Below are 13,193 nucleotides of genomic sequence, written 5' to 3' on the forward strand. Positions count from 1 at the left end.
AGCTCTGGTGCTCTAGGCTGGGAATCCTAGCATAGAGTTTAGACTCCATTCTTCTTAGGGGGATCCAATAGGCCTCTCAGTTATCCCTCCAGTGCTGCCACCTGTGAGTGCCCAGCCAGCCCTCTCAAGTCTCCGCCATACTCCTTAACAGACAGGTTGTGCCAAAGCTGATTCTTCTGTCTGATGTTATACGGCTTCTGTCTTGCTCTGGCTCAGTTGTTTGTTCTGGATGTTTTTTCCACAATTGAGTTGTAATTCCAGATTGGCCCTGGGAGGACATTACTGTGAGTTCCATTCACTCCTCTGCCATCTTCTCCATCTCCTCTTCCTGAAATGTTTTGTAGAATTCTCCTGTGAAACAGTCCAGTCCAGGGCTTTTGTGTGCTGGGAGTTTTTTTTAATACTGCTTTGATGTCACCAGCTGTTATTGGTCTGTTCAGGCTTTCTGCTGCTTCTTGATTCAGTTTTGGAAGATTATATTTTTCTAGAAATTTTTCCATTTCACCCAGGTTTTCAAATTTTTTAGAATATAGTTGTTCCTAGTAATTTCTTACAGTCCTTTTTATTTCTGTAGTATCAGTTGTAATCTCTCCTTTTTCATTTCTGATTGTGTTTATTTGGGTCCCCTCTCTTTTTTTCTTGATGAATCTGCTTAAAGGCTTGTCGATTTTGTTTATCTTTTCAAAGGATCAGCTCCTGGATTTGTTGATCCTTAGAATTGTGCTTTTAGTCTCTATGTCATTTAATTTTGCTCTGATCTTGGTTATTTCCTTCCCTCTACTTGCTCTGGGCTGTCTTTGTTATTGTTCCTTGAGTTCTTGTAGGCATAGGGGTAGGTTGTTTATTTGAAATGTTTCTGTGTTTTTAGGTAGGCCTGTATCACTATGAGCTTCCCTCTCAAGACAGCCTTTGCTGTGTCCCATAGGTTTTGGGTTGTTGTGAGTTCATTTTCATTTGTTTCCAGAAACTTTTTGATTTCTTCCTTGATCTCATTATTAACCCATGCATTGTTTAATGGCATGCTATTCAGTCTCCATGAGTTTGAATGTTTTTGAGTTTTTTCTTTGAGGTTGGTTTCTAGTTTCAAGCCCTTGTGGTCCGAAACATAATTTTTTGTGTCATAAAAGTTTGTCTTTGGAACTCTCAATAAATACCTAGTTAATTTCTAAGCATTTAGTCTGCAGTAGAAATGACAAAAGTCCATCAGGCTTATTAAAACTAACATGAAACAAAGTGAAAGGACTGGAGTGATTTTCTTGGTCAACATGAGCATCTGAGAATTATTTTTCTTCCTTTTTGGTTTTAAACTTTGCTTTTAATTGGTGATATTTGCAACTATATGACTATGTTATATACATTAAACTTTCGTGACAACAAGCTACTTTTATACTAGAAAAGGAAGTAGTATAGCAAAAAAACTATTTTTCATTTTGTTTGATAAATAAACCCATTATAGTAAACAACAGTTGCATTAGTTTTACAACACTATATAAACCATTTCCTTTCAGATCTAAGGGTTTCTTTACCATTTTTTGAAATATAGTATAAGTTTCTGTACTTGCAGTTAGGTTTATAATTTACATTGTCCGAGTTGGAACGCACTGTGGTGAGATGAGAAATGTGCAGAGCAGTCATTCTTTTGATCTTTTGCTGAGGCTTCCCTTCATTGTAGTCTGTTTATGGTAGTTAGGAAGATAGATGGCTTTGGGGCTGGTCTGATCTGGTTCGCACCTCACCTTTTAACTTGCCAGCAGTGTTACTTGGACAGATTACCTCTCTGAGCTTTAGTTTTCTTAACTGTAAAGACACTTGTTTAGTGACACTTGTTCTTCGTGGTTGCCATTACTTGCCATGAATTGGGTAGTGACAGGAGTCCAGAAAAGTGCCACGCTCATAGCAACTATGCAGTAAATGTTAGGTCTTTTTGCTGAGTAGATTTATTTTGCTCCTAAGCAACTCAAGTGCTAATATTAATACATTAATGAGAACTTTTTTTAACTTACATTTGATATGAATTTAAGACGTTATTTAAACCAAGTTTGTCATTAAACTGGTAGCCCTGTGTAGGACCAGCAAAATGTGGTTAAGTTTCTGAAAATGATAAAAGTAGCCAGATAGATTTAGACTTTAGAGATGTCTTTAAAATAAGACCAAAACAAATACAGAAAAACAAGAAACCTGGTAGAAACTAAAATGCCCCCTTGAGATTCAAAGCATTTATGTGGTTATCTAGAGCATTTTATATATTTATAAGCTTTACACTTTTTTAACTTCTCACTGAATTTATTGGGGTGACATTGGCTAATAAAATTATGTAGGTTTCAGGGGTACAAGTCTATAACACATCATCTGTATATTGTGTTTTGTGTTCACCATCCCAAGTCAAGTCTCCTTCTATCACCATTTATCCCCGTTGCCCTCTTCTACCTCCCCCGACTTCCCTTTCCCTCTGGTAATCACTATATTATTGTCTGTGAGTTTTATTTTCATTTGCTTAATCCATTCACCTTTTTCACCCAGCCTCCCAACTGCCCTCCCCCCTCTGATAGCTGTCAGTCTGTTCTCTGGATCTATGACTGTTTCTATTTTGTTTGCTAATCCATTTTGTTCATTAGATTCCACATATGAGTACAATCATATGGTACTTGTCTTTCTCTGATTGGCTTATTTCACTTAGCATAATGTTCTATCCAGGTCCATCCATGCTCTTAAAGACAGTGTTTAGTATCTGTTCCTCCTCTGAATACCTGCTATGTATACCATACTCACTAGCAGCCTTGATGACTATTGTACAACATTTCTTACTCTATTTTTCCTTGAACTTATAGAATTCTATACTTAAAAGATTTATTTCTCCTGTTATAATATTTAAAACTAGTAAAATTTCTTAATTTATCATATTTCAAATTGGACATCTTTATTCTGCTTGGTTAAATAAATTTGGGTCTACATCCTGACAATTTCTGTCATTAAATGAATATTTATGAAGAAACTGACATCTAGAGAGCTCTGCTGCAGAATTGGGTTACAAACATGATGATCTATTAGAAGAGAGGCAGGTGGGATATAAGTGTCAGGAGAGAGTTGTAAACAAAGTGCCATGGAAGTGCTTGGAAGAACAGTTAGCTCTGGATGGGGAGGCTGGAAAAGACTCTGTCGTGGAAGTTGCATTTGAATTTGGCCTTAGGAAGAGCTGGGTAGAGTGAGGGGTGGGCTCAGAAGAAGGCAATGACATTGGCAGCAGAGGAGATGCAACAAAATAAAGCATGAAGTGAGTGGCATTTTAGGAACAATAAGTAGATTGGTATGACTGGAATCTGAGCTGGATTGGATTTTTTTGGTAAGAAATGAATGTGGAAAGGTGGAATTAGGCCTTATTGCTAAGTTTCTTAAGTGCTCTTTAAAAGATGTGGAGCCTTGTTCTGTAGATAACATCATTCTAATGCAGAGAAAAAAGATAGTGAGCTCTGTGGTCTTGGTGAAAAATTTTAGGAGTGAGAGGAGGAACAAAGTGAAAGAAAGAACTAAAAGCCCAGAGATCAATTATGAGATTATTGCAATAGTGAAGATAGAAAATCACAAACATCAGGTTGGGCTGTAACAGGATTGCTGTAGCCATCCTAAGGCTCGATTTGAATGATGTGTCAGGGTCACAGGCCGAACTCACACACGTTGGTGATCATGTACGGAGGTAAGGATAAGGGAAGTGTCACAGATAACTTAGTAACTTTGAGCTTAGTTTCCAGACACAATGATGCCAAATTAACAAAGATTGAAAGAGTCACTTCCTTTGACTAAAATGAGAGTACTTATAGTGAAGGACTTGACAAAGCAGAATTTCCAAAATTCTAGTGCTCTGATAGCTGTAGCACTGGTGGCTTTGTATGACTCCTGCTATAGGAAATCTCATGTTTCAGTTGCTCTATGTAAGAAGATGTTGATACATGGTAGAGTTATGAGGGTTAACCTGAGATTTTAATTTTTGCAAATTTGTTACACCATCTTTTTAACGTGAGAATACTACAAAAACTGTTTAGTCTTCAAGAGACCTACCAAGCCAAAAGACACGAGTTTTATGGGGAACTCCAGAGGAAGGAAGAAGAGATGAAGCAGATGTTTGTGCAGCGAGTGAAGGAGAAAGAAGCCATACTAAAAGAAGCTGAAAGAGAGGCAAGTGCACTAGTTTGATGGGATTTGCATTTTTAGGTATCCTATTAATTTGGGGGATTTATCTCAATAACTTAGTTGAGATGCATTTGTAGACTAGTTGTTTGTCTTTAAACACTAGGTATTTTAACATACAGTCTTTTAAAAAATCACAGACTGAAATCAAATAAAAATTTTGGACTTTATGAGCAAATGGTCATCCTTTACAAGTGGGTTACCAAGGACTTGTAATAGACCAGTTTACTGATAAGTGTTTTAAATATCTTAACCATGAGCCAGAAATGTTTTAGCTCTGGCTTGATAAAGCTTTTTTTTTTTTTTTAAGAGTTTTTGAGAGTTGTTTGGATTGTGTTTTGCTGTGAAATAGATAACTATAAAAGCTGTTTAAGAAGCTTTTTGAGTTTGAACTCAGGCTTTCTGGGTAAGTCTCATGCTGTAGAAGACCTTTGGATAGCCTTGGCACAAGTAAACATCAGCAGTGAATTCCTGTAGTTTTGTTTGCTTCTCATTCTTCAAGCAACAGTTTTAGTTTTATTTATGTTAAGCTATTTTCTATAGATCCATCGACCCAACTGCAATGGCTACTTTTAAGCCATTCAGATGAGGCTCAAAAAGGATGAGCTGAAAAAAAGGATTTCTAGAAGACAGAAATGTTAATATAGCTTTATAATGCAGGAGTTCCTGAAGAGTTATTTGTAATTTAACTTTACAAACTTATTATTTCAAGTACACTTATGCTACTTGATATTTAAATAGTAAATGGTTTTGTAAAATTAATACCCTACTAATATATCCTATTTGTAATTTGAATTTTGATTTTTCCTTTTGAAAAAGTTGAAGTAATAGGAACGCGAAAGTACAGAGTAACCCTGTGTCCCTCCCCACACCTAGATTTAGCAGTGAACATTTTGTTGTCTTTATTTTAATGTGTATGTGTGTATCTGTGTGGGTATGTACATGTGTAATTTTCCTTGGTCATCCAAAGCTGGTTGCCGACATCATGGCACTTTATCTCTGGGCATATCACTGTGCATCTCTGAAGCTTAGGTATATTTTTCTTCATGACCATAGTAACAATATCATGCTTAGAAAATTAGTAGGAATGCCAAAATCTCACCTAATTTCCAGTCCATATTAAAATTTCCCCAATTGTCTCAAGATTGTCTATTATTGTTTCTTTTTGTATGATAATTTTTTATTTTTGTTTTTGAACCAGAATTAAATCACATGTCTCTTATTGCATTTGGGTATTCTGTTTTTTTAGTCTCTTTTAAACTAGTCCCTAGTTTGTAGTTGTTTTTAAATACAAATATTAAGGAAGGAGTTGTGATGAGTAGGATAAGGATGCTGATATTCTGTCTTTAAAATGTTAGTAGAGTAAAATTCTTTCAGGAGTTTCTCATATATCATGATTCTTAGTTTCTCTAATGAAAGAGAATGTTAGAGAAGTGATTCATAGATAAGTTTTAATTTTAAAATCCCACATAAGAATACTTTGCTTAAATGTGTATTATTTAAAAGGAAGTTAAAAAGTCAGGGTGACCAAATGATTGAAAAAAAAGAGAAATATTGTTTGTTAGTAGGTCCTTTGTAGAGTTTTATTTTTGTGATTCAAGTGCTATTTTGCGTTGAGTATATATTAAACTAACAAGTTAATTTAAAACTAAGTTACCAACAACCAACATTGTCAAAGGAGTTCTAAACTTTTAATTATATAGCTTTAGAGGGGGTAAATTACTGGCTTGTTTCATTAATGTTACAAAGTACCTAATGACCAGTGTTCATACTATAAAGCCAATATTGTTGATACTTTACAGTCAGGGTCAGTCAGCTAAAGAAGGGCACCTAGTCAATAATCATCACTCCATGAGACCAGAGTCATCTACTAAAGGACTAAGGAAGACAGTATAATGTATTGCCTTAATTAGGATGATTTTAAAGGGAAAGAGGGCTTCTTAATAATTACACTGGAACAATAGGTAGTTGTAAACCAGGTCTCTTTAGGGTAAACCAGGACATTTGGTCTCCCAATATTTGGCTGCTAACATTTTAAAGCTAGTTATGTCAGTAAGATACTTTCAGTCATTAATAAAAAGATAATTTTGGTAACCCCAAACATTATTTACTTCTGTATTAGGGAACCTTGATATTTAAAATATCCTTGCCAATATTGTTATATAACAAATACTCTTAAATTTATCTTTTGTATAAAACTGGATTTTATTATATAGTTAAAAATGTGAACATTAGATAGAGTAGAGAGATACATAGAACAAATGTTATCTCAAAATACTGTTTGAATATTCTTTTTTACATTCGTTACATTATTCTAAAAGTACTGAGGCATTCCCCTTCCCCCACTACAAGAAAAAGTAACAATTTATTCCTCAAATAAAGCGTGTAACCATCATTAAATTGTTACTACTCTCCCATTTTATAAGTTTACTTAGTCATTAATTTTTCATTTAATTGATGTCTCTCCTATTTCCAAAAGTATTCTAGATGATTTTCAGTATAAAATACAGTGCCTTATCATCTGGAACATGAGAGTACAGGAGCCTTATATTGCAGGACAGGAAGGAGAGGTTTGCCCATACATACAGCTGAGAGCCGAGGAACAAGGTAACTTCTCAGTGAACACAGACAACCTCCTAGGCATTCAAGGTGAAAAGGGACCACAGTGAGGTACAAAGCTCAGATTAAAGATAATCTAGTTCAATAAGAGAGGAACGTTGTCCCTAGCATTTTTTTTTTTTAATGGATGCATTTAAAAGGATCATTGAGTAACAGAATGTGTAACATCCTTACAAGTAGTATTTATACAAGATACAGCAATGTACCATACTGATGATAGTCTTAAGAGTGCAATAACACAAAACGTCTACTTTTTAAAAACTTTTTTGGTTAGTATTCGAAAATATGTTTGAATTAAATGCCTGTTGCAGTGAATAATGGAACCATGAGTGAGTGCTTCATGTATATGATATCAAAAGCTTTGAGTTCCACATAATATCAGTAATAGTCACATTCACACCTTTGCTGCTCCCCCTTTTTAAAACATTTTTCTTGTTACAGTTTTTCTGGAATTTTTATCAACCTGATGAATGAAATACGAAGTACTCTCTAACCTTTCACAATATCTGTGTATGCATATAAAGTATGCACTTAAGTCATCAGGGGTATATATATCTGTTTACATAAGTATAAATGTGCCGCTGTGTTCTCAGTTTCTGTTTCACTCTCCACGCCGCTCCTCTCCCAAATTTATAGAGGCTGCACATACACTCAGAGAGTCGTAGACTTTATTCTACTGATTTGAACGACAACTAGATGAGTTCCATTCTGTAAATATACATAACACACACACTTACCTATCTTTTTTATAGAGGCAGGGACCATTTAAATCCTTTTTTTCTTTAATTTTTTAAAATTGATTTTTAGTGAGAGAGGAGTGAAAGGGAGAGCAACATCAATTTATTGTTCCACTTATGGGTTCCACTCATGGGTTGATTCTTGTATGTGCCCTGGCATATCAGGATGACACTCTAACCAACTGAGTCACCCAGCCAGGGCCAAGCAGGAACCATAAATAAGCAAGTACTGAGGCACTGATACTTCAGACATCCTCAGGATGAAAAGGGTCTTGCGGTAGAAGGGCCTCACTTAATCTGCTTCAACCTTATTCAGTCTCTATTTAAATACTTCTATCAGGGGGTTTACTGGCTTGCTAGACACATGTTCTATAGTTGCAACATTTAGTTTTTATTAAGATGAAGTTCAGCCCTCTCCAGTTCCTACTGTCAGCCTCTGATTTTTAGTGAAGTATTTCCTAAATTGTTATATGCCATCTTTTCTAGAAACCAAGTTTTACTTTTTGTATGAATGTTAGGTTGCTGCCTAGAACTAAAAATACTAATTTAAAGTTTCTTTAACCAGGCTAGAAGATCAGAGAAAAAAAGATATCTTCTTTGATTTTTATTTAGAATGCTTATTTATGGCACACAGCTAATTCATATGGAGTCCACTGAATTCCCTATATATTTTTTCAGAGCAGCAAATAAACCATGGAAATCTTGTGTTATAATGTTATAAACTTTTGTAAAACTCATTGTAATGGCTGCATTAAGTGTATTCACCATCAATTTATTGTTTTTTAACTTTATTTCTATTAGACACAGGCTATTTTTTCCATTATGGGGTAAAAATTCTACAGTGAGTAGTTCTACTCTGAATTTAGGGTTTCTCGATTTAACTTAAATTTCAAGAAGGTCAATAACTGAAAAAAATAGAATAGATTTTTAACGTTATTGATTTTAATGGACAGTTTTGCTTTCCAAACATATTTTTCAGTATAATTTTCAATAACTTTTACTACAAATGATAACTTTATTTGGAAAATAAGAGTTTCTTTTTTTGATAATTTGGGTCCCTCACTTTTATTGAGTGTGGATTTTAGAAACTTTATTTGAAGAGGCTTTGTGGAGAAACTGTAGAACAAGAAAATGAAACCTTCAATAAAAGATCAAGTGTTTTAAAAACTGAGGTATTCATGAGGCTGTGGGTGGTTCTTTTGTTATTGTTGTTATATTTTGTTCATGCATTTTTTGCATGGGAACTAATTTAAAGTTACTAAGTCTGTCTCATATTTAAATTTTCCCCTGAAGCTTTAGGAAGGTGCCATAGGTTGTTGTCTGTGTCACTTGAGCTTATTTATGGCACACAGCTAATTCATATGGAGTCCACTGAAGTGTGGACTCCACACTTCATATGGAGAGTGGGAGAGCATTCCTGTGCTTCTGCTGCCATTCTCTGTCAGTAGTGAGAACTGCACCTTTGCTTCACAGTTACAGGCCAAATTTGATCACCTCACAAGAGTCCACCAAGAAGAGAGAATGAAGCTGGAAGAAAAGAGAAGACTTTTGGAAGAAGAAATAATCTCTTTCTCTAAAAAGAAAGCTACCTCTGAGATATACCAGAACCAGTCCTTTATGGCAATGGGCAGCAACTTGAAGAAGGACAAAGACCGTAAGAAGTAAGTCATCTCCAACCACCCATATCTGGTAGCCTTATCCCCATCACTTGCTGTCTCATTGCCCTGTTTGATCTTTATAGTGCTTCTCACTGTCTATTTCCTATTTCTTGTCTGCCTTCTGTGGCTAAATGTCAGCTGAGACCTTGTCCTTCTTGTTCACTGCTGCTTCCCTAGCATGTAGAACAGCACCTGGCACACATTAGGTGCTCATTAAATATTTGGCAAAATGAATAAATTAATGAACTATATAAAAATACATCACAATGTAAAAAGGGTCAGTTACCTTGGAAAAAAGTCGGCTGCTCTTGTTTCATAGCCAAGCCTATAGCTCTAATACACATCTAATAACTACTGACCTACCATTAGTTACATTGAATTTTATGTCTAATTGGAAGCTGTATACTTTCTTGTGGAATCATAGGTGTAATAATACTTGATTTAAGAAAAGCTAATTCTTAGGTTCACTTTTTTTTAATTAACAAATACTACTGATAATGATTCTGTGAGAATTTTTATTTTAATAAGGGAACCAGGCTATCGATTCGAACTCCTGTGCTTTGATGTCAGAGCTTGTGAAACCAATGGTGGACGTAAAGATGCAGAGGAAGGTAGAGAGGGTACCAGTACAATGGGGCGGCCATGAGTAGCATTTGGATGGTATTCTCAAGGCTTATAGGTTTGGGGTATGTGTTACAATCGAACTTAACCAAAGTTTTAGAAAATAAGTTTTTTTTCCTCTTTTGTACTTTGTGTCTATTTTATGTCTCCCACTTAAAATGTCCTTATCAGTTTGCCTATCTGAGTATTCTCATAATTCATTATTGACTTGTTATGTTGGGAATGCTTCTTTGTGGGTTTTTGCCTCACTTTGCCTCACTCTAGCAGTATCAAGTCCTCCTTATGTTCCTCACAGAGCAACACTTCTGGTTTAATTTTATCACCCAGCTTACAATATTTTGCCATGTATAATGCACACATTTTTGCCAAAATTTTTGAGGGAAAAATAAGGATGTACATTTTACATGGGTAGTATTAATTCCATATCTAAATAAATGTTTTTAATGATTTTATTTATGCTTATGCCTTAAAAATATAACTAGCTTTGTAATTACTTGTTACATAGAATTTCTGGTGCCATACAATATTTAAAAGTAAATGCTAAAATTCCTTTATAATACAAAAAACAGTCTCTAAATATAAATAAATAAATAATTTTTTAAAATTTTATTTTTATTCAATTACAGTTGTATGCCTTTTCTCCCCATCCCTCCACCCCACCCCAGCCAGTCCCGCCTCCCTCCCCCACCTCCACCCTCTCCCTTGATTTTGTCCATGTGTCCTTTATAGTAGTTCCTGTAAACCTCTCTCCCCACTGTCCCCTCCCCCTCCCCTCTGGCTATTGTTAGATTGTTCTTAACTTCAATGTCTCTGGTTATATTTTGTTTGCTTTTTTCTTCTGTTGATTATGTTCGAGTTAAAAGTGAGATCATATGGTATTTGTCCCTCACCGCCTGGCTTATTTCACTTAGCATAATGCTCTCCAGTTCCATCCATGCTGTTGCAAAGGGTAAAAGCTCCTTCTTAAATAAATAAATAATTGAATTTAAAAATTTAAATGAAAGATTTTTTTTTTCCTGAAAGTTTTGGCCAAAAACATGGGTGTGCATTATACACGAGAGAACACATTATACATGACAAAGTATGGTACTTCAAACCCAGCATTTTCAGAATATTGTAACTCAGTTTCAAAATAGTTAGGAAAACATACATTTGGTATATAGCTCACCATTTTGAACTATGGAGAAGTAAATCCACAGGGTTTTGGTGTATTTCATTGACCTGTGGATTTTATAGCTTTTGGTGGAAGAAAGAGGAATTCTCATGAATTAGCTTTTAATATAAGTTCTACAAGGGCATGGATTCTGAATTGTGTTCATGGATGTATCCATCCCCAGAGCCTAGAACAGTGACTGGTACATAGTGGGCATCCATTGTTTGTCAAGAGAATAATAATGACATTTATTCAAATATTGAATTTCCAAAGATAAAACAATAAATGTAATTTATTATTGCATTTTATTATGCTTTGAATTATAAAACTATGGGACCTATTACCTTCTTTTTATCTTACTCCAGTGCTAATAAAATTGGATTCCCCCATATTTATTTTATATATGAAAGACAATTTACACTTACCTTGTGGAAATTATCATCCTGTTCCACTTGAGAACCACTAGTATGAGCTGTTGCTGACAAAATCAGGGCCAAGCCCATAGCTTTTTGAGAGCCCAGAATTCATCCTTAATAAAATAGAGTTTGGGGGGGGGGTCCCTCTCTTTCCAAAGTTCTATAGTTAGATATCCTACAGAATATTAGATGTATATTTGTTCTTTTTGGAAAAGCTTTGTAAAACTAATGGTTCTAGTAATTTTTATTTCTTATATGGTTTTATATTATGCCAATCAAATGTTTTTTTCTCTTTCCAGCTCCAATTTTATGTAAGTGTTCCAGATCACAGAAGGTCATCACAAGCAAAGTTATTAAAATGTTAGAAGTATGCTGTGACTTTTCTTGCTTATTTTATTTGCTCTATCTGGCAAGTGACCAGAGTTACTGCCATTTATGGAAAAATACTTTTAAGCATAAGGTCAATATATAAGCCAGAGTGGATGATAGAACTTACATATTCACTGTTAGAAGTTTTTAAATTGCTGGTTTGTGATGAATCTAGGCCCCTGCTACTGATTTGTGGTCACTTTGCAGAGCATACTACCAGTGTCAGTACCATTGAAAATACTGAACTCATCCATGTTATTGTGGCTGTCTGATTGCATTCATGTCCTAAGATGAACCTTTTTCTTATACATACTAAAGGTAAAATTTGGGGAATGTGTTTTAAAATATATTATGTACCTGAAAGTCTAACCTCTTAATAGTTTTATAAAACTTTTTTTAATTTTTGATATAATTTTCTAGTTGGTAACATGACCCTAAGATTTTGTATCAAATTTCATATACCATGATAGTCTTCTGTGCTTCAGTATGCCTTCTTGTGGTTGATGTATTTTTGTGGTGAAAAAAATATGTTTAAAAGTAAAAGCATCCAAGTATATAAACCCTTTTTCTAGTGATAAGTACTTTTGAACCTGGGTTTATAACATTGTTTTCTTTGGGATGTGTTACATATTGTTGCTTAGAACTCTGTCTTCCAGGGGGAAAATAATAAGATTGAATTATCTGACTAAAAATATTGCTTAAGAAAATAGCTATGAATATATGAATACCAAAGATATAAAAATTTAGATAATTCGTATCAAAAAGGATAATTGAATTCAGTGCCTTAGTAATATTCTCAGAACAATTAACTTATTTTTAACAGTCATAGGTATACAATTTTTTGTTTTTGTACTTAAATATTCTAAGTAAAGCTGACATTTACTCTTGACAAACAAAATATACCTACATGTTTACTAAAATGTTAAATTACATTAACTTTTCTATTTACAAACTATCATCTTAGGGAACATTTTATCAAAATTAGTTCATCAGAACAGGTACATTACCAGTATTTTTCAGTGTTTAACTTAGCCTATTTTAGATTCTGAACAGCATTTTGTCTTGTTTTTTATGAAGCTGTGTAAGTTGCAAATAAAACCCTTCATTTTCTGGTACAATTTATCTGGACAAATACTTTACTTTCCATTTTTACATTTGAAATACACAAATGCCTCTTAGCCTTTTTAAACGGTAATAAAATAAATTACATCACAGAGAAAGCTATGCACTTTCTTCTCAGGATCAGTAATGTCCAGGTTCTAGAAAGTGGGGGCAAGAGAGCTAGTGAGCCCCTGAGGGCTTGTACAGAGCCCAGCCAATGCCACAGCATTGAACATTAGCAAGGAGAGTCATCCAGGAAGCTCAGTGGCGTGATGGCAGTGGGGGTTATTCGTAGGCATCAAACTCTGTACAAAACAGCTGTCCTAAACTTTAATGG

At 34.7% G+C, this 13,193-nt stretch overlaps 1 protein-coding gene across 12 annotated transcripts in view; it reads left to right on the forward strand.

Annotated features, from left to right (window-relative positions):
• The window catches only part of SEPTIN10 (septin 10), a 74,058-nt gene extending 61,189 nt beyond the window's left edge, over positions 1-12,869 (forward strand). For all 12 annotated transcript variants that reach the window (XM_045189135.2, XM_045189144.2, XM_045189136.2 and 9 more), the window contains 3 exons: positions 4,038-4,170; positions 9,012-9,199; positions 11,686-12,869. In XM_045189135.2, coding sequence (XP_045045070.1) covers positions 4,038-4,170; positions 9,012-9,199; positions 11,686-11,701 — 337 coding nt within the window. In that variant the 3' untranslated portion in view covers positions 11,702-12,869. The remainder of the gene's footprint in view (positions 1-4,037; positions 4,171-9,011; positions 9,200-11,685) is intronic.
• Positions 12,870-13,193: the final 324 nt, after the last annotated feature.

The sequence above is a fragment of the Desmodus rotundus genome, chromosome 3 (genome assembly GCF_022682495.2).
Source record: "Desmodus rotundus isolate HL8 chromosome 3, HLdesRot8A.1, whole genome shotgun sequence".
NCBI classification, from domain to species: domain Eukaryota; kingdom Metazoa; phylum Chordata; class Mammalia; order Chiroptera; family Phyllostomidae; genus Desmodus; species Desmodus rotundus.